This window comes from Notamacropus eugenii, chromosome 5 (genome assembly GCF_028372415.1).
Source record: "Notamacropus eugenii isolate mMacEug1 chromosome 5, mMacEug1.pri_v2, whole genome shotgun sequence".
NCBI lineage: Eukaryota > Metazoa > Chordata > Mammalia > Diprotodontia > Macropodidae > Notamacropus > Notamacropus eugenii.
Genome location: NC_092876.1, coordinates 164,901,567 through 164,922,835, shown reverse-complemented (window position 1 = coordinate 164,922,835; position 21,269 = coordinate 164,901,567). Strand labels below are relative to the sequence as shown.

At 37.2% G+C, this 21,269-nt stretch overlaps 1 protein-coding gene across 6 annotated transcripts in view; it reads left to right on the top strand.

Moving 5' to 3' along the window:
- Positions 1-7,723, top strand: part of C5H11orf54 (chromosome 5 C11orf54 homolog) — a 29,712-nt gene extending 21,989 nt beyond the window's left edge. For all 6 annotated transcript variants that reach the window (XM_072611343.1, XM_072611346.1, XM_072611344.1 and 3 more), the window contains 3 exons: positions 233-382; positions 2,288-2,404; positions 6,324-7,723. In XM_072611343.1, the coding sequence (XP_072467444.1) occupies positions 233-382; positions 2,288-2,404; positions 6,324-6,497 (441 nt within the window). In that variant the 3' untranslated portion in view covers positions 6,498-7,723. The remainder of the gene's footprint in view (positions 1-232; positions 383-2,287; positions 2,405-6,323) is intronic.
- The last annotated feature ends 13,546 nt before the right edge of the window (positions 7,724-21,269 follow it).

The window sequence follows — 21,269 nt, the reverse complement described above, 5'->3', positions numbered from 1 at the left end:
TATTTTTCTAGCTGTACACATGTAAGATTATACCATAGTATAAATATACTATGAAAATAATTGATTAACGTGTTTTTCTTAGTACCATGTCTCCCTCTAAAGATATAATGCTCAAACAACATATATTTAAGACCAAATATAGATAGCTATATTAAACTTAAAGTGATTTTTCATCTTGTTTATGAACTTATAGCTTGTGACAGTAACTGATATGTGTATTTATGTACTATAGGTTATTGAAGTAAAAGCCAAAGGAAGAACTGGAAAGCATAATTTTGTGACTTGTATGAGAGAAACTCTTAAAAAACATTATGGAGATAAACCCATAGGGATGGGAGGCACATTTGTTGTTCAGAAAGGAAAAATAAAGGTTCATATCATGGTAAGCTTTTCTCTTTTTTTATTGTTGTGGGTTGTTTTTTGTTTTTTAAATTTGAAATACTTTTGAGGTTCTCTAATGTATAGTTTGCAAAGCTAGGATACTAAGACTCCCCCAATCATTTCTTTATTACCTAAATTTCATTAGTGATAATGATAAATTGTGCCATGGAAAGTTAATAGTTAACAGATTTTATCTCAAGTTCCTGCTATCATATGAACATATTAAAGATTTGTACCATATAAAGATCATATTTAAAAATGCAGAGTAATCATACCTGACTTTCTTTCTGATGCAGCTAAATCTGAAAAATGTAAATGTATTTTTTTCTTCCCTTTGGGCAGTGAAATAAAGTAAATTCACTCATGCCTAGCCAGTTGTATGCCATGTGCTAGGCTCTCATTAAATGTAGGTGTTTTAAAAAAAATTGATTATCTGATTATTACTATCATTGCTAAAAGAAAAGTGTAAGGATTTATAGCACAGATTATATTAACATTTGAATTCAGAAGGTACAAAGAATTGCTTTCCTGATGATCTTCCATCAGTAGAAATAAAAGTCAGGCAGTAGCAATGACTGACAAAGAATTGTTCTTGGATTGAGGAAGTTTGAGTTTAAGTCCTTCCTCAGATGTTTGTGTAGCTGTGTGACCCTGAACAAGTCATCTAGATTCTTTCAGCCTAACTGTACTTATCAACAAAATGGAGATAATAATAAGCCCTACATCACATGGTTATTGTGAGAACAAAACAAGATAACGTATAGAAGGATGTTTGCAAACCCTAAAGCATAATATAATTGCTAGCTATTATTAGAATTACTAGTTGGATTTTTCATCACAAAAACCCTGTTAGCTAGGTAGTTTAAACATTATTATCCCCATTTTGTTGATAAGAAGCTAAAAAAAAAAATCAAATGATTTCACCACGTTCCTTTTTAGAATCATAAGGATGACCTGGAGTCTCTGCAGAGCTGAGACCAAGCACTGGCTCTCTGATATGGTGGATTTCTATGAGTTGTGCCCCCTCACATTAGAGCATAAACATGTTGAAGGCATGGGGCTGTTTGTGCTTTTTCTTTGTATCCCCTGTGCTCAGCACAATGCCTGGCCCAGAGTCATCACTTAAAAATGCTTTTTGATTGGTTGATAGAAATCAACTAAAGTAAGGCTGAATTTAGTGGCTAGGAAGGAATAATAGAGAATTAACTGGAATAATACAAACCAAGAGAAAAACCTGGTGTCCTCGTCATCTGATAAGAATCTAGCATAACAGCTTGGAGGGACCTCAAAGGCCATTTAGTCCATATCCCTCATTTCATAGATAAGGAATATATAATTCATGGAGATTAAGTGACTTGCCCAACTTTACACAAGTAGGATCTGAAGTGGGATTTGAATCTAGCTTCTTCTGTCTACAGGGCCAGTGCTTGTTCTACTATATCATGTTGCTTTTGTTCTCCCTCCTCACTTCCACTTTCTGGCTTCCCTGGTTTCCTTCAAGTCTCCCTAAAATATCTCCTTCTGCAGTAAGCCTTTCCTAATCCCCCTTAATTCTAGGGCCTTCCTGCTGTAGATTATCACCAATTTATCCTGTACATACCTTGAACGTAGTTGTTTGCATATTGTCTTTCCCATTAAACTTTGAGTTTCTTGAGGGCAGGAACTGTCTTTTGTAACTAAGTGGTACAGTGGATAGAACCTTTCAGTGTATTCCCAGCACTTAGCACAGCTCCTGGCACAGAGTAGGTGCTTAATAAATGCTTATTGACTGATTTGATGGCTAAACCCCTTGCAGTTATGAAATTTTAAAAGAAAAAAAACATGATTTGATAAAAATTTTAGAGTCAATTTTAAGAAACCACCAATAACATTTAACATGTTTATATTCTTAATTTTTTTGATGTAGCCCCCAGAATTTTCATCTTGTCCACTGACCTCTGATGAGGATGTGAATAATTGGTTGCGTTTTTTTGAAATCAAGGCTCCCTTGGTTTGTCAGCCAGTTTTCGTTTCTCGAGATCCAGTAAGTTTATCTCTCTCTCTCTTTAAAATAAGATTTAACCAGAATTGTGAATTTGTTTCATGGATTTCTGTGGCCAATGAATTGTATCACCTGGTGAGGACTTATCGTGAGGACTTGCTTTGTACTTGAGCTTTTCTTCAGAAAGCAGATATAATCTGTCACTTTAAAAGGATGAAAATGGAGCAGCTAGGTGGCACAGTGAATAGAGCACCAGCCTTGGAGTCAGGAGGACCTGAGTTCAAATTCAGCCTCAGCCTTAGACACTTACTAGCTGTATAAGCTTGGTCACATCATTTAACCCCAATTTCTTTGCTTTTCCCCCTCCAAAAAAAAAAGGACAAGAAAATCTATGTATTAGGGAACAGGAAAGGAGCCAGGAGAGAAAGAGAAAATTCAAAATGCTTCACAAATATACTGAAAACATGGAGCCCCCAAAATGCTAACTTTGACTTAACTTTGAATTTTGTATACTAAATATATAATTCTCCCATAACCCTTCTGGCTTAACTTTCAAGAATGCTAGGTCACTGCCATTCCATGATAAGATATAACTTATATAACTATAACTTTTTGGATTTAACTAATCAAAGAAAATGCATGGGGGTCCTCAATTTTTTGTGGCCCCCTTCCTCTCTACAGTAACAGTGACAAAATAGTTGAAAAGGGGATGGAGGGTGCTAAGAGTTGCACATGTTTTAGACTATAAACATCGATCTAATTGGTGTTGGAATGTCAGATTCTTGTCCAGAGACCAATGTATGTAGTACTAGGGATACTGAATTACATCAGTGGTAACATTCTTGCTATAAATGAAAGCAGAAGACAAAAGAAAGTTGCAGCTAGATGTAACAGTGACTCACAAATTCTCTTTGTAAAAAAGAATGAAGGAGTCGGCAGAGTTGGTTTTACTCTTATCTAAAGACAAGAAATATCTTTTCAGAAAACACTTGATCATCTTATACTACAATGTTTATAGCGAGCATTTGTAAAGAGTGAATATAGTTGCATTTTATGTGCCATCTATTGCAGAGGAGGAGGAAAAATTATGAAGAGTTTGATAAGATGCTCCAAATTAAGTAGCATATATTCATAAAGTGGACAAAATAGGGAACACTGAGAAATGTGCTGATATATTTGACTAAAGAATTAAAAAAAGAGAAGCCAAAGACTTGTATATTTTATAGAAGCTTCATACTTATACATCAAGAAGAGAGCTAGAAAACACTGAATATGGCAAGCATCAAAATACATTACCAAAAAAAAATAAAATTATAAAAGGCAGAGAATAACCAGTTACTAATATTTGGCTCATTTCCAAATCAGCTTTATTATGTAAAGTTAGAACACTGAATTGTTAAATCAAAGACCAAAGTCAATATCAAATTGGAATAAAAATCAGAAAATATGGATGCAGTTAAATCAAGTTCACTTATTTAAAACTAGTTATTGATGCCAAAAAGTGGTAAATGGGTAAATGGGCAATAAAACACAGACAAAGATATCACCATTTCCTAAGGAAATTAAGTAGGTGCAAAATAATTGCCACAATGAAGGGAACAAGTCTACAAAACATCTTATCGGGTAAACAATTGATCTCTTTGCTGAGCAGTGAGACATAGCAGCCAAGGACAATACCTGTTTAGAATGTAAAATCGTTCATGAAGTCTTTGAGAAGATAGTTTAAGAGTGTGAGTAGTATTGTTTCAAAAACAGAACCAATTGAAGGGAAAACATGTTTATAGCTTCAGTTAAGCTATCTGAACTCAGATATGTAAGGATGGAACTGGAAAGAATACAGCAAGCAGATAAAAAATGGAAAAACTGTCAGGATTACTATAACAAGCTGTTCTTTATATCACTGTTAATGGAACCAGTGAATCTGGACTCTTAATATTTCAGTTTCCAGTGTACTCCATGATGAAGTAAAAATGGTACCAAAGGAAAAAAAGATGGAAAGAGGCTTCTAGATTAAACCAAATATGTGCAGAGCAGTTCTGTGCTGCAGAGGTTTCTCAAGGTGCCTGAAGGAAGGAAAGATTCCAAATCCTTTGGAAAAAATTATGGACATTATTGCTACCAAAACCCAACATTAACTACTGACATATGCCTTCTTTTCTAGTCTCTACAAATGTGCTGAGGGCCTCCTTGCTGAAATAAGGTGTTATAAGAGGGGAATAAACTAGCTTTTAGCAAATGATTTTTTAAAGTATGAAGTAGCTTAGTAGTTGTGTAATTTAAGTGTGCAGAGGATAGAAAATCCTATTATACTTACTGTTGGCTGTTTTGTAAGTAATAACTAGCATTTACATAGAGTTTTAAGGTTTGTAAAGTAGTTTACATACTGTAATTCACTTGATCATTGATGTTTTAAGTTAGGGGTGGGGAACCTGCAAGCCTTGGGCTGTGGACTCGAGGTTGCAGGTTCCCCACCCTGGTTTAAGGCATTGGATTCAGCAAAGTGCTATAAAAGCTCTCCTCCAACAAGGTGTTTCCCATGTGTACATCAAAAGCATGTAAAATTCTTTGGAAGATGTAATAAAAGATAACTTTGTTCAATCCTCTTCATATAAAGTAAGACAGAACAGGGTGACATCCTTACCCAAAATATTTGCAGCAATTATTAAGGATGTCTAATTGAAGAATTGATTTCCTGTAGATAGTAAGGGTCTTCCACATGTTCCTGTTTGCAGATAACATCCTATTGATTGCATTAAATCTAAACCATTGCAAAGCCCACCTGCATTATGATTCAAAAGACTTCAACTTTACTATCCATACAGGGAAGTCTAAGTGGATGAAGTTAGTCTGCTTATTGTCTAGAGATATTTCTATTATATCTTGGTCAGATCCTTCAGATGGGTAATAAACTATCTCCAAAATTAAATATTAGGGGAATGGCCTGGATTTTATTTGGAATATTGCAGTACTTTTAATCCATCTTTTAAAAAATCAATATTCATCCACTGATGCTATGTGACTGTGAAGCATTATCACAGTTTAGAAATAATTACAGGTACAAGTTGCCCAGAGAGCAATGGAGACACATATAGAGGCCATGACTGGGCTATACCATATTACCAATGAAGAATTATGCAAGAGAATCAGCATGAAAGATAATATTAGGGAGCCAGGGAAGGGAATGACTAGAAAAGGAATCTAGCAGGCCAAGTTGAGATGAGACCATTATATAACTAATGGATAGATTACATGTTCCATTTGTACCCATAAAATGTTGAGAGATCTAGAGGAAGTGCCTTCTATTGAATATATTAGGTGTGCCCTCTGTGGAGAATTTATTGGAAGACATGGGCAAGAATTGCATTGAATTAAAAGGTCTAGATAGACTGTGATTGGTACCATTGGAGGATTTATGCACCTTGATGAGATCACAAATGCATTGAAGTATCAAAATAAATTAGAAAGATTTATATCTAGGACATTTTAACCTGGGGGTGTATTTTTATTAAATATATTGACTCGCTTTGAAGAAATGATTAAAGACTTTTAGAAGAGGTATTAAGTCTCAGCAAAATGAAAATGGGCTATGGGGCTGCTGTTCTTTTCCATATTACTAGTGATAGGAAGTTCATAGAATTTGGTAAAATGTTCAATAACTGCTCTAAAATTAGTTGGTTGGCAGTTTCTGTTCTATTTTCGGAAAACATAATTCACCCTTCTAGAAAAGTTTTACAATACAATGTTTTCCACAGAAAAATTTGCCCTGCTTATCTGATGTCTGCACTGATTCTCCTATATAGCTGCATCAGAAAACCAGCTTTCTCTTGTTAAAGAACTAAAGTGGTTTTATATTTAAAGGGTCCTTCAACTATACAAAAATTAGCATTGTGATCTTTTGGCTTTAAATTCTGTACAAAAATTTGTTATGATTAACATTTTAATATGTTATTTGTTTTTCTAGGGGTTTGATTTGCGATTAGAGCATACTCACTGTTTTAGTCATCATGGAGAAGGAGGACACTATCACTATGACACCACTCCAGATACAGTAGAGTATCTTGGGTATTTCCTTCCTGCAGAGGTTCTCTATCGGATTGATAAACCAAAGGAAACCCACACATTTGGGCGAGATTAATTAAATTGGAAAATATTTTGCTAGGGAAAGGGGAGTAAATTATGATTTAAAATTTATAAATCTTTAATCAAGTTTATAAATAGGTATTGCTCTACAATGCAATCCAACAAAAATTGACCCAGGAGCAACTCCTTTCTCCTAAGCAATGAAAGGATATGTTCATCTCTTTTACTTTACCATCTGAATTCCATTAAGTACTCTTCTAAGTAAAATTAAAGGGAGCTAAGAGTTTGGGTTGGGAAATTCAGTTAATTTTTGTGGATGCTACTGTAATTAATACAGTTATAAGCATAGGCTTAGAATTTGTGTACACCAGGAATCTTGTGACTTTCTGTTGTCTGAGAATGATTTGGAATATTGTGTGTCTCCAAAATGCTTTCACATTTCTTACCTCATTTAATTGTTTATTAAGTGAAATGTCTCTAGGTATTAAAAATCAAATTCTTCCAGCACGTGGTATAGTGCCTTGACTATAGTAGGGGCATAGTAAGTGTTTGTTGAATTGCACACACAGACACAGACACACACAGACACACAGACACACACACACACACACACACACACACACACAGACACACACACACACACACACACACACACATATTTTAACTTCCAGGAGAGGCTCAAGCAGTCTCTGAAACTATTTTCTATTCAAAGTTCATAACCAGCAGCTCCTATGTTTACTGTGAATCTAGTGTGTTTGTTTTCATTTAGAAAGAGTTTGCACCCTATGAGCATATTTACCCTCCCTGCAAAAGAAAGAAAACACAAACAGAACATTGAAATGTTTATTTTACAGATGTAAATATTGCCAAACTAAATTGATGAGCTTCACAAATAATTTTAATTCAGCAAGCATTTCTTAAGCATTCTCTTTTGGTTTAGGCTCTGAGCTAGGCACAGTTCCTGCCCTCTAAAAATGTATTACTCTATCCAGGAGGATAAAGCACAATTATTGATTTTGAATGGCTGCAGTTGTAATCTGCTGCATTTCTTCTAAAATCCAAGATTAACCAAGAATTATTTTGTCTGACTTAACAAATTATTCAGCAATATCGACCTACAACCTCTAACATAATTGGTACATAGTAGATAATTCAAAATACTTTGTAATTGGCTTGTCCATTTTTGTAATCCTTAAGATGTTGAATGATTATAAAATTTTGAATAGGATCATTAATCATCTATATTTGAAAGAAAATGAATAAAGTATTTTAAATCAGTAATGTATCTTTTTCATTTGTCAACAGTTTTCACTTCAGTAAAATGAGTACATGAAAATTAGTATTCTCTGAGGAGTATTTTTTCAGGGTCTACATTTTATTGAATTCAGAGTTAAGCCAAAGTTAGCAGTTTAGGGGCTCTTAAGTTTTCAGCAAATTTGTGAAGCATTCTGTATTTTTTCTCTTTTTCTCTACCAGCTCCTTTTTGTATCTCCTAATATATTCCTAGGTCTCCCCATCCTTTAATTAAACAACAACAACAACAACTTGGCCATCCTCTTTTCAGGGTTTCTTAACCCTTTTTTTTAATGTCAGGGTCCTTTGACTCTGGAGCCAGTGCTCATTTCACTGTACTACCTAGATCCCAAGGCCATTCCTCAGTTCTTAACTTTTTTGTAGCTTTTGACACTGTGGAGGAATTGAACTCTGACTTTCCAAGAAATATCTGCTCTGCAGAAAGTAACCTTCAGGTCAAAGAAACAGAAATAAGGGGTTGTGTGAATTGAAACAAACTCTCAGGCTATGGAATGAGTCGAATGGAGTCCATCTTGAAGGAGACCTCCACTATCTTGAGATTTCCTGTCCAAAAGATATTCTGATAAGATTAATTACAGAGAAAACATTATCCCAGTGGAATAAATCTGATCTTTAACAACTCCTGAGACCCCAGAGTTAATATGTTCTAACTCCAAGCTTAATCACACTGTCCCCAAATAACTTGACATCCCATCCCTGTTATTCGAACTCCCAAATAAGGAAAATAACTAACCAGCCTCACCTGATAGGTTTCTTTTATGTATTCTTTTGTAATGTCACCTTAAATCTGGGTAAAACCCTATAATATATATGTGTCTAACTTAGTTTGGACTCAGCCTTGCTATCCACCTGTCTACTGCCCATCAGCTGCTAACAGTTATACCTTTTCACTTCTAGCCTTGCCTCCTGGTCAAATGGACCAAGGAGAGAAGAATTACTGTATTCCTCTCTCAGGAGGATCTTAGGACTTCTGAGTTGAGGAATTCCCCAATCACGCTATCGCTTTATCCCTGTCACTGTTTTCTCTCCTTCTAGATATTTTCACCTCTCTGGATTTTCATGACACTTGGTTCCCCAACTAGTCTGACCACTTCTTTTCTGAATCATCATTTATACTCATGTTTTGCTGTTCTCTAGGTCCACGTCATAGACCCACTTTTCTTTCTTGTGCTCTCTCAGTGATTAAAGTTGGGTTCACGGAGCTTATTGTTCTTCCCCACCACTTAGCTGTAAATGCTTTATAAGTGAGTGCCTTTTTTGGCAAGTCAGAACCACATCAGAAAATGAAAAACAACCCATACACAAAACTGACCTGAATGCAGATAAGATAGATACCTCTGACTACATAGTCATTAAGAAACTCCTGAGTAAGAAAACTGCCAATGTAGTGTGACACTTCTGCAATTTAGCGTTAGAGAGCTGCTTACAACACTGATGGATTAATTAGATGGCCCATTATCCCACAGCCAATATATGTGTCAAGCAGGACATGAACCCAGATCTTCCTGACCGTGCCATGCTGAATTTCTGAAATCTAATGTACAGTTGGCTGATCCGTGGTTTCAAGTATGGTCACAACTGTTTAAAAAAAAATTTTAAAAAGGAGGGTTGGGGGTGTCCCTTAGGACTTTCTAGTTTGGAGTGTATTTTTCTGCACTATTGAATCCTCTAGATTCAGTCAATCTGCTGATAACCCACCAGTGTAAAAACAACTGGAACTCAAGATCTTTGAAATCTGAGTTAGCCCAAAGTTTGGATTTTGATCTTACAGATAAAAAGGAGTCTCTCACTTCTTCCCTGGGCTGCAAAGCTCCTATCAGTTTTCCCTATTTCCAAGATCTGTATTATGTAAGGCTTATGGATCAGAGGCAAACCTACCTAATCTCAAGAATTTAGAGTAATGTGAACAGATTACCCCAGGCTTATTTGATTGCTTCATATATTATGATGTCTTATATCTGAGATGGATTAGCAGATAATTTTTTTTTTAATTAGGAAAAGGCCGTTTTCTTTCTTACTCAATAAATTGTCAAATATAATAAAAGCAAGTCTAAATGATCAAATCTGCCTCTAATCTTTGAATAGCCAATAAAGAAAGGCATGTAGTAAAAAACAGCTTCAAGACTTGGTAATTTTTACTGATGCTCAATGGCCCACCTGACAACAGTGCTTCAAGAAAGTTGCCCCAGGTCTTAATGTGGAAGCCCTGGTACAGCAGCAACTTTAAAACCCAGTTCTAGATGTCCTCTTGTAGGTATTAAAGCTGACCTCTTGCTAGCCTGCAGAAGTAATTTTACAACTAGGACACCAAAGGATTAAGCACTAAGAATGTTTGGATCTGTTTACCATGGAATTCTACCTTGCAATGTCAGATGACTAGGCCCTCTTTCCTTTGTGTTGTAAATCTGTTTTTTTCCTGAACCTGCACATTGGGTTCTAGTCTAGGGAGCAGATCGGGTATTTCATATGCTGTGCGAGTGAAGTTCCTTTACTGGTCTCTGCTTTTCTAAGTGACACTGTGTAAATCTGGAGAAATTCAGAGTAGATGCTCAGGCCAATCAGGCATCATCAGATGATGATGTACATTTAAATGAAGTGAATATTTGCTATGTTCAGTTAAAGTACACAGTCTGTTTCAGGTTGACACATTGATCAGCCTGATGTGTACAAAAATAATATACTAATCCAATAACAGTATAGCCATACTACTGTACCTACTTGATAGCCTGGAGTTGGAATGGACCTGGGACCCAGAAATTTTTAATAGATTTTATGTAGGAGTAAACTATATCTGGGTGCCACCCTTTTTTGCTGACTCTTTTTTCACCATATACATTTCACAGTTTAAAAATCCTAGCATGAGAGTGATAATGGGACAAATATACGAAATAAAATACTGTTTCATATGGAAGTTGTAAAAAAATCATATTTCAAGGAATTTTAACAGAAAACCGCCCAGCTTTCTAAAAAATAGAGAGGAAAGTGGAACTAGCATCAACTAGTCACTTCCTGAAAGAAATCCAGAAATGAAAACTTCAAGGAGCACTATAGCCAAAATATAGAGCTAAACCGAAAAAAAAAAATACTTCAAGCAGCCAGACAGAAAGAGCTCAGCAGTATTGAGAAGCCTTATTCAGAATTACATATGATTTAGCAGCTGCTATTATAAAAGAGTGGAGAGCTTCCTATATATTACCAGAAGACAAAGGATATTTTAGGCTTACCTTCAAGAAGAATTTACTCTACAACATGGGGAAGTTAGGTGGTGCAGTGGACAGAGCACCAGTGCAGGAGTCAGGAGAACCTGAGTTCACATCTCACCTCAGACACTTGACACTCACAAGCTGTATGATCTTGGGCAAATCACTTAACCCCAATTACCTCATCCTGGGTCATCTCCAGTCATCCTGATGAATATCTGGTCACTGGATTCAGATGGCTCTGGAGGAGAAGTAAGGCTGGTGACCTGCACAGCCCAACCTCTCTCAAAACAAAGTCAAGTGCAAGTCATGTCATTATTTCTCTGATGACATGGTCTTCTTTGGCAACAAAGGACGGACACACACACCCTACAAAAATGAGTATAATCCCACAGAGATAAAAATGGACCTTTACAGAGGGCTTCAGAGTGTGTGGGACTGAGACCACTACTCAAATCAAAACAAAGACTTCAATATCTTGAAAGCAGAAGAAAGTTTATTGCTTTCTCATGAGAAAGGGTACCCCTCTCCCCTCGTTGCACTAATAGTGCAAGGCAGGGAGTACAGAAAGCAAGGTCTATTATACCCTAATGTGAGCTCCCCGCAACTCCCTTTCCCTTTTCCCATTGGCTGGGCTTCAGGGGGTACAATCTATACATTGGAAATCTTCCCCAGCAACAAAGAATACACAAACTTCATGGGAAATTTTGCAAGTAGTTTAGGTTGGGGGAGGTAGGGTATATGCTATTTTTTTTTCTACTATGTGCCTGAAACAAGGTCAGAATGAAGGGAGAGTCAGGCACAGTACAAGATATGTTACAAAGCATGCTTCTCTACAAGGTCAGCTAGCTGCGGGTGTAGTTTTTTGAGGGAGTGTGTTTCAACAGTACAAGAAACAACTCTTTCAGGAGGCTTCACTTCTGAGAGATCATCTCTCACAAGAGCACTCCTGATTTAAAGAAGAAAACCAAAGCTGTGTAGAAACTTTGAAATTCAAACACAGAAGAGACATAAAATGAATGATCAACAAAGGACTAAACAAGGATAAATTGTTTATGTAATATAGGGAAATGATATAAATGTTCCATTTCTACTCTATCATCATCAAGAGTTCTAAGACAGTCTAATTAAGCAACACCTGGGAATGGTTATGTTTTGTCCTGATCTTAAGAAAAATGGAAGAAAAGGGAAGAATACATTAGTAGGGGAAAGTAAAAAATTTAGAGAAAATTATCTCACATAGACATGGTGTGCAAACAGACATCTGTATCAACAAGCAGGAGGAACCTCTCTCACCTGAACTGGTCAGAAGAGGGAAGAATACCCACACATTATTGGGTACAAAAACACATTTCACTCAACAAGGAAATAAGAGGAAAGGGGGAATAAGGAAGGAGGGAGAATTAGAAGGAGGGTAGACTAAGGGAGTAGTCCTAAGCAAAACAAACTCTAACTGAAGTTGAACAAAAATATTTATTGCTCTCTTTAAGGTAACAAAGAATGGAAATCTGAGAGGGTGCCCATAATTTGGGGAATGGTTGAACAAGTTATGGTATAGAAACGTGATGAAATACTATAGTGCTGTAAGAAATGGTCAAGGGAATGGTTTCAAAGAAACCTGGAAAGACTTGTGTAAACCTATGTAAAGTGAACAGAACCAAGGGAATAACATATATAATGATGACAATATGGTAAAGATAAGCACCTTTGAAAGAATTAGGGACTCTGATTAGCATAATGACCAATTATGATTCCAGAAGACTAATGATAAAACATAATACTCATCTTTGGACAGAGAAGTGAAAGATTTAGGGTATTGAATGAGACTTTTTTTTTTTTTTACATAGGTAGTGAAGAAATTTGTTTTGGTTGAATAAGCATAAGCAAATCAAAAGTTTTATTTTACTTTTGTCCTCAATTGTGCAGGGGAGGAGAAAACAAATTTTTGCCAATTAAAACAAAAGACTTTTTAAAAAAGCTCTATTAAGAGCTGTGAAGATTTATATGTGAAATTATAATTTGTGAGTGCTATATTCTTGAAAAGAGAAACATTTAGTGAGAGGGAACTGTACAAAAAAGACTTTTTTTTTGGCAAGTCAGTAATATATTCTTTTCTAGTTATATTTCAAACACTAGCCAGCTGGGAAGTGTGGGGAGATCTTTACTGAGTGTTGGTTTCTCAGTTGGTATGGATGCTAAAGAAATGCTTACTCTTCTAGATGGAGTTGTACTGGCGTTAACTTTTTTTCAAGTCAGGAAAGAGTGACACACAATCCTTCACACAGCCTGCTTCCTAGTCATCTGTCTAAGGGTGAGATTCAGTGGTCAGCTTCAACTCCAAATGTTATAGCCTCATAGACTTAAAACTACAAAGGACCTACAAAAGGAGGTATTTAACTTAGCAGAAAATTAGCTACTCCCTATTGAATGGCTCCCACTTTAGAGCCATCCTTTAAGACTCATAGTTCTCTTCAGTCTTTTGGTTCAAGAACATGAACATATTCTCAGTTTCTCTGAATCTCTCATATTCCTCACTTCTTATTATATGATATAATCTCATTGCATTCATATTTGTATCAGCAAGGACCCTGGCATACACAGGAAGACCTACTGTACAGGTTCTTAGATCTGCTTTTCTAAAAGAAAAGCAACTTTTGAGGGGTCAACAATCTACTTTAATCAAGCACATATATCATTCACTTAGTTCAGGGGAAAAAGTCAGCACCCTGATCTTTGGAGAAGGTGCAAACAGAAATTACAAGCAGAAAGACCAACGGACAGGGCTTCCAACTATCTGAACACAGACAATACATACATCATTACCAGAGAGAGAAGCACCAACATCTGGGTTTTCAAAGGTAGGGGGCTGTCAACTACCTAGAGTCTCATCTGGCACATCAACCTGCTTCCAAAAAATAAGCCCCAAAGCAAAACCTCACCACAGATTATATGTACTCTTTTCAGGGCTAAAGAGCACGATTCTCATGACTATGTGCCTCATTAGAAATTAACAAAAGGTATCTAAAGGCTATTAATGGACGGGGAAGATCTTTTATTCTTTCTCCCCACCCACAATTAGCCTTTCAATAGTCCATAATTTTTTCAGTCATTCCCCAATCAATTATCACCCATTTTGTTTTGGATTCTTTGTTATCATAAAGCGAATTGCTAAGAATGAATTGTCTTTGACTTCCTTGGGGTATATGACTGACAGTGGATCATGGGACTGCTGAGCCCATGGTCAAGGAAATTTTGTCACTTTTCTTGCATAACTGCAAACTGATATCCCAAACTAATATGCTACTGCATGGTTCCACCTACAGTATACTAGTGTTTCCCCACATCTCCTCCAATACAGACTATACTCATTTTTGTCATATTAACATTGTGAGAGGTAGAGGTTGTTTGAATTTCTGTTACTGTTACTGATTTGGAGCATTATTATTCATAGTTTGCAATTTTTTTGAAAACTGTTCCTATTCTTAGACTATTTATCTGTTGGTGACCACCTCTTAGTGCTACTTATTTATGTCAGTTCCTATATACCTTTGATGGCAGATTTTTATCAGGTGATAATGTTTAATATAAAATTTTGGAATAATCTCTTTGTTCTCTCTGAAGTAAAACTCAGAGAATGCCTTTGCCTATGTCAGCAAAAGCCAGCCAAGGCTGACTCTACACTCCTTAGGAGACCTTTAACCTAGGTCGTAATTTCTATTGAACTTTGTTTACCCTTTCCTATGTCAGTTATCTGTTTAGGGCAGGAAGCCTGCCACTTACTAGTGGTGGGATTTCCTTCTTTATCACCGAGACATATGTTTACCCAGCTGGAATCCCAAGGCCTGACCAACATTACTTTGTTAATTGTCTTGTCTCACTAAATTTATGATTTGTTCAACTAGGAGAGTTCCTTTCTCATGGCAAAATGTATGTAAGCCAGAAGATTTCTGCACTGGGTAGCCAGAACATTTCTGTCTCCATAATGCATTATGTAACCGTTTTCTTTATGGGGAATTGATCAATTAATTAATTAAATCAGAAAATGTATGCATTTAGCCATGTTGCCTTTTCTTCAACAAGTTTTCAGGTCAACACAGGCTGCAAAACTTTTGTATTCTGTAGTTTCTCTTCACAGTCTAGTTTCACTGATTTTGTTCATGCAAAGCTCTTTGATTTTACATAATAAAAACTGTCCATTTTGTCCTTTCTGAGGTCAATCAATAAACAATTATTAATCACCTAGTATGTGCCAGGTACTATGCTAGGCACTAGAAGTGCAAAGACAAAGCTAAATTAATCCTTGCCCTTAAGGAGCTAACATTCTATTAAAAAATAACATGTATACATATACATATATACAAGCATATACAAAGTAAATAGAAAATAGTTTTGGTTGAAAGGAACTCATGGATCTTGAATAACAGGACTAAGGTAAACCAGTAAACTATGTCATAAATTCAAAATGTCTTGGACCCTCTGTTTTGAAGTTAGTGGTTCTCAGCATTGGACCTGTAGAGGAGGTGGACCATGAGTTTTGAGGAAACAGCTTCTTTCTAGAAAATGTAGCCTTAGAGATCTAAGAAACAGAACTACAAGACTGTGTAAATAGAGACAATCTATTGGGCTGTATTTTATTCAGCCACAAGATGGGCCCAATGACTTCTATCTTGAAGGATATTTTAATGTTTTCTAGCCCAAATAGAATGACTACTGAAAAAAAAAACATTATCCCATTGGAATAAACCAGATCTTCAGCAACTGCTGAGACCCCAAGATTTACCACTTGACAGCCTGTTCCTATTATTCAACCTCCTGTATAAGGAAAATGGCTGATCAACCTCACCTGATGACTTCTTTTGTAATGTCTAGATAGTATAAAAATCCCCCCTCTCTCTCCCTCCCTTCCTCTCTCTCCCTCCCTTCCTCTCTCTCCCTCCCTTCCTCTCTCTCCCTCCCTTCCTCTCTCTCCCTCCCTCTGTCTCTCTCCCTCTTCCCCTCCTTCTCCCCTTTTTCCCTCTCTTCCTCTCCCTCCCTCCCCCTTCCTTCCTCCCATCCCCTTTATTCATTGCTATCACTTGGCAACTGCCCATCAGCTGATGCTAATTACATTTTTTGTAGTATATAGCTTTGCTTCTTGATTTACTGACCCTCCCTCAAGTCAAATGGACCAAAGTGGGAGGAATTACTGGGGTTTGGGAAGGAGAGGATTGATTCTAGGACCTCTGAGTTCAGGAATTCTCCAATAAGTACTATCATTCCCATTACAAAAGAACATAAGGAGAAGATAGCCTTTATCTGGGAGTCTTCACTGGGAGTTTACCAGTCTATGCAATGGACAGTGCCCTCACACTTTCCTAGACACCAGTGGAGTAAAACAGGGCTATGTGATTGCTCTGATGCTTTTTAGTGTGATGTTTCCAGCAATGCTGTTGGACGTCTTCAATGAGGATGAAAACGCTATAAATAAGGTCAGCTACTGCACTGACAGTAAATTATTTAACACAAAAAGGCTACAAGCCAAGACTAAAGTGGAGAGAAGAGTCTGGTGAGTCACTTTTTGTTCACAGATGATTATACATTCAGTGCAGCCTCTGAGGCTGCGATTCAGCAAAGTATGGATCAGTTCTCTGCTGCTTGTGCTAATTTTGGCCTAACAACACCAAGAAAAGAGATCCTCCACCAGCCAGCACTACACCGTCTATATGTGGAATCACTGGTTACAGCAAATAGAGAAATTTTGATTGCTATGGATAATTTCACTTATATTGGCAGTATATTTTCCAGGAATGTACACATAGATGACAAGGTTGATGTCAAGGCTAGCTTAGCATCTGAGAGGTTCCAAAAGAATATATGGGAAAGAAGAAGTATTACTGCCTACCAGACTGAAGATCTACAGAACCATTGTGCTGACCTCATTGCTGCATGCCTGTGAAACCTGGACAGTCTACCAGTGCCATGCCAGGAAACTGAATCGCTTCCATTTGAATTTGTCTTGGGAAGATTATGAAGATCACCTGGCAAGATAAGGTACCAGACACTGAGGTCTGAACTGCCAAGCATTCAAACTCTGCTCCAGAGAGCACAACTCCAGTGGGCTAGTCACGATGTTTGAAGGCCAAATGTATGTTTGCCTAAAAGATTACTTTCTGGAAAACTCATTCAAGGCAAGTGCTCACATGGTGGTCAAAAGAAGTAATACAAGAATACTCTCAAGCTCTCTCTAAAGAACTCTGGAATTGATTGTGAGAAATGGGAGATATTGGCACAGGACTGCCCAGCATAGCATGTCCACATCAAGGCAGGCACTGTACTCTATGGGCAGAGCAGAACTGTAGTAGCTTAAAGGAAATGTGAGATGTACAAATTGAGAGACAAATGTTTATATGGACTATTTGTGCCCAGCCTGTGGTTACAGCCTTCTGAGCTGATATTGGCCGATCAGCCTCAGTCAAAAACACTGTACCTGGATCCCAATGTAGTGATGTCATTTTGATCTTCTTTGAGAATGAAGGATACCAGCCAACCAACCAACCAACCAACCAATCTACCTGCATGCCCTAAGGAATTTTTGGGGTTTCTGCTGCCCTCCAGCAGCTTGTAGACCTGTTCCCTAGATCATGTTGGTCACTCCCCACCAGGTCCACCTCACTCTAGGCAGCATTTTCTGCAGCTGGTCCATGGAGGAACCAAGCCATTGTAGTCTCTTAGACTATTTAACACCAAATGTGGACCATGATGCTAAACAATAAGATATTCAAGAACTATTTGTGGAATATACATTCCTTCTTAAGAAATGGAACAACTTGACTAACAAAGTAGCTCTTTTAACACACTGTTGGACCAGGAGTTTCTCACAATGACAATTCAGTAAGACCACAGACTTATCTCCAACAACTCATACTGTCATGGTATGGTGACCTTATTGAACAAAGACAATTAATGATACAGATACAAGCATTTCTACAGATACAGTCAATACTAGTAATGATACCCCCCACCCCGCCACCCACAACTTTTCTGCTCCAACCTTTCTCATTAGGCCCAAAATGCAGAAAGCCACAGAAAATCCATCGATGACATAAATCATAAGTATAAAAGTGGGTACCACTTCCATGTCTAGAATGCATACCCAGATAAATAGCCACAATGACTCGAGAGCAGGAAGCACCATGTCTGATTTCAAAGCACCTAATATATCTGCCCAAAACACCTCTATCCACAAATTTTTGGCACAGACACCCAAAAGCTGGCACTCTTAACACCAGCAAAAATTAAGTCTTTTTAAGTGCCATTGACTATTCCAAAGGCTTCCAACTTCTTTCATCCACAGAACCTCAATAGTAGTATTCACTAGCCACCTTCTCTACAGGTAAAATGGTTGAGTCCCATTACTATCACTAATCCAGTATCATCTACTCCACTGGCCACAGACATGAAAGTAATTCTGACTGCCATGCCAACACCTGTTGCTTAGGCTACTGAGATTTCAAGCACCTCACAGATAACAGAAAAGGCTCCCATATAAGCCACACTGTGTGTGTGTGTATAGTATCAAACTCAACTAAGAATTCAGCAATTATCCTTGAAACATTAGCATAATCAGGCATGACAAACCAATATGTAAAAGTTGCCATTTCATCCCTTACCTAGAATTTGGTTAATAAAAACTTGGCACAGTGTTTTTCATCGCTATCTTGGTTTTGCTGACCATACAAGCTTATAAGAGGTATAAGACAAAAAAGCTATTCAGGGGTGGGGAGCCTGTGGCCTTGAGGCTACATGTGGCCTTCTGGATCCTTGGGTGCAGTCTTTTGACTGAGTCGAAGTTTTACAGAACAAATCCTTTTATTAAGGGAATTTTGTTCTGTGAAGTTTGGATTTAGTCAAAGGGTTGTGCTTGAGGACCTAGAGAGCCACATGTGACCTCAAGGCTGCAGGTTCCCCACCCTGGTGTCCCCTAGGAGATTATTTAATGAATAGAAAGTATGTCTGCTTGGAAATGTGAAGGGCTTATACAGAAGGGTGGACACAAACACATGGGTTTTAGTTTTTATGAGGAGTGATTATATGTCTGTGAAGCCCAATCAGTGCTTCCAAATATTTTGGTGCAGTTTAGAAGAAATACCAACTACTTTAAGGATGTAATTTATTTTTAATTCCACTGCAACTAAAGAATTGTTACCTTATTATTATTTTAAAAATCGTGTTGATCCAGGGCAGAGTTTGGCCACCAACCATTGGATTGACAAGGTAATGCTTCCAGAAACGTATAGGTTGCTTTGGTTTGTTCTGTCATTTTTGCTTCTGATCACTGCCTCTTTTAATCCACTCTCACTTTCATCAGCTCCACCCCCCTTTTCTCTTATCTCCTTCTCCTCCAACTTCCTGGTTGGATAAGATAGATTTCTATACCCAACTGAGTGTGTAAGTTATTCCTTTTTTGAGCCAATTCCAGTGAGAGTAAGGTTCAAGCACTGCCTGCCACCCCACCATTTTCCACTTCACTATAAAAGCTCTTCCTGGGGCTTTCTTGGCAGAGACACTGGAGTGGTTTGCTATTTCCTTCTCTGGCCTGTTTTACAGATGAGAAAACTGAGCCAAACAGGATTTTACAAACAACAACAACAAAACTAGGAAAGATGTTTATAAACTAAAGAGCAACTAGAGAGCAGGTAGGATAGTGAAGAACCTCAAAGTCATACCATATGGGGACTGACTGAATGAGCTAGGGATGTGTAAGATGGAGAAGAAAAGACTTAGAAACGACATGGCAGTTGTATTTAAGTATTTAAAGGCTGTCATGTGGAAGATCTATTTAGATTTGTTATGTATGACCCCAGAATGCAGAAGTAGGAGTTGTGGATGAAAGTTGCAAAGAGGCAAATTTAGGTTTGAGATATATATATATATATATATATATATATATATATATATATATATATATATATATATATATATATATATATATATATATATATATATGTACACACACATAGATAGATAGATAGATAGATAGATAGATAGATAGATAGATAGATAGATAGATATAAACTTTCTATCTTTAAAGGAGTAGGCTTCCAACCAGGTTCTTCCTTAAAGATCTTTAGCCAGTGGTTCTGGTAAATGTTTAACAACTAGCTCTCAGAATAAAAACTTTTAAGTTTAATCTACATTATTAACATTATCTCTGTTACTTAAGTCTAGACAATCAACAAAACAATAAATCAAGCCCTGACATGTGAGAGAACGGATGAGAGAGGCTGTGACATTTTAAGTCAGTCCTTAAGTGTGCTTTGCTGGAACTATTTCTTCCTAGGCCTACCCCCACTTCTATCAACTTCTAAGTAAGTTTCAGTATTCCCTTTGGTCACTAGAGGGTAGTCAAAGTCTGAGTTGTTCCTTCCAATGGCAACCAGCTGCTTTGCGTTTTGCTACTAGCTGGTGAAAGCAATTTTTCACCCCTATTCAGGTGAGTAGCTTTCAGAGTTCAAGTCTAGAAGAATCCTTAGAATACTAAAGATAGCCATTGCTTCGGTCGTCCTAAATTCCCTCGTTGTCTTATATACTTCAACATATAAGCTGAAATTGCCTCAAACAGTCTGGCCTCCCATTACCTCAGTCTCCTTAACTCCAATAATCAACTCTTTATTCTCCCTCAACCATATACCCTTGATCATCAGTCACAAGTACAGTTATTCCTTCCACATCACAACTTTCCCTATTGAGGTTTCAATATATTGAGGGTTGGCATAAGAAATTAAATAGGATTTTAGGGAGAGTTTAGAGGAAGCAGCAGAAGACATACGAATGTCAGCAGACAATACAAGTTTAGGAACTCAGAAATGCATAACAGATGTGTATAGTATTGTATAATATCAACATACCTTATTTTTTAATACCACAATTCATACTTCTTCTTTGCTACAAAGGGAGGACCAAAAAGTTTTACACAGATTTTCCAGATTGCAGGGAGGTGTGTCCCTAATCGCCATGATATGGAAGGGACATGACAATGATAAAGAAGTCTGAAATTTCTATATCTGACCTTAACTTCCTATCATTCCAATTATCCCTATGCCTTTCTACACCTATTATGTGTCTTCATTTCGAACTCTAGTCCTCTTGGCTTATCACCCCGGTTTAGCATTTTTTTTTTCTCTTCCCAAATTTGACCCGATAGAGAACTAGTTCATTGTTACACAGTTCTTTATTCTTAAATTCCTTGATCTCGTTTTATCTATGCTTATGTCTTGCCAAGTTTCAACCTTGGAGGACTTAGACATCCCACTGCCTCAGTGCTTACTTGTTAC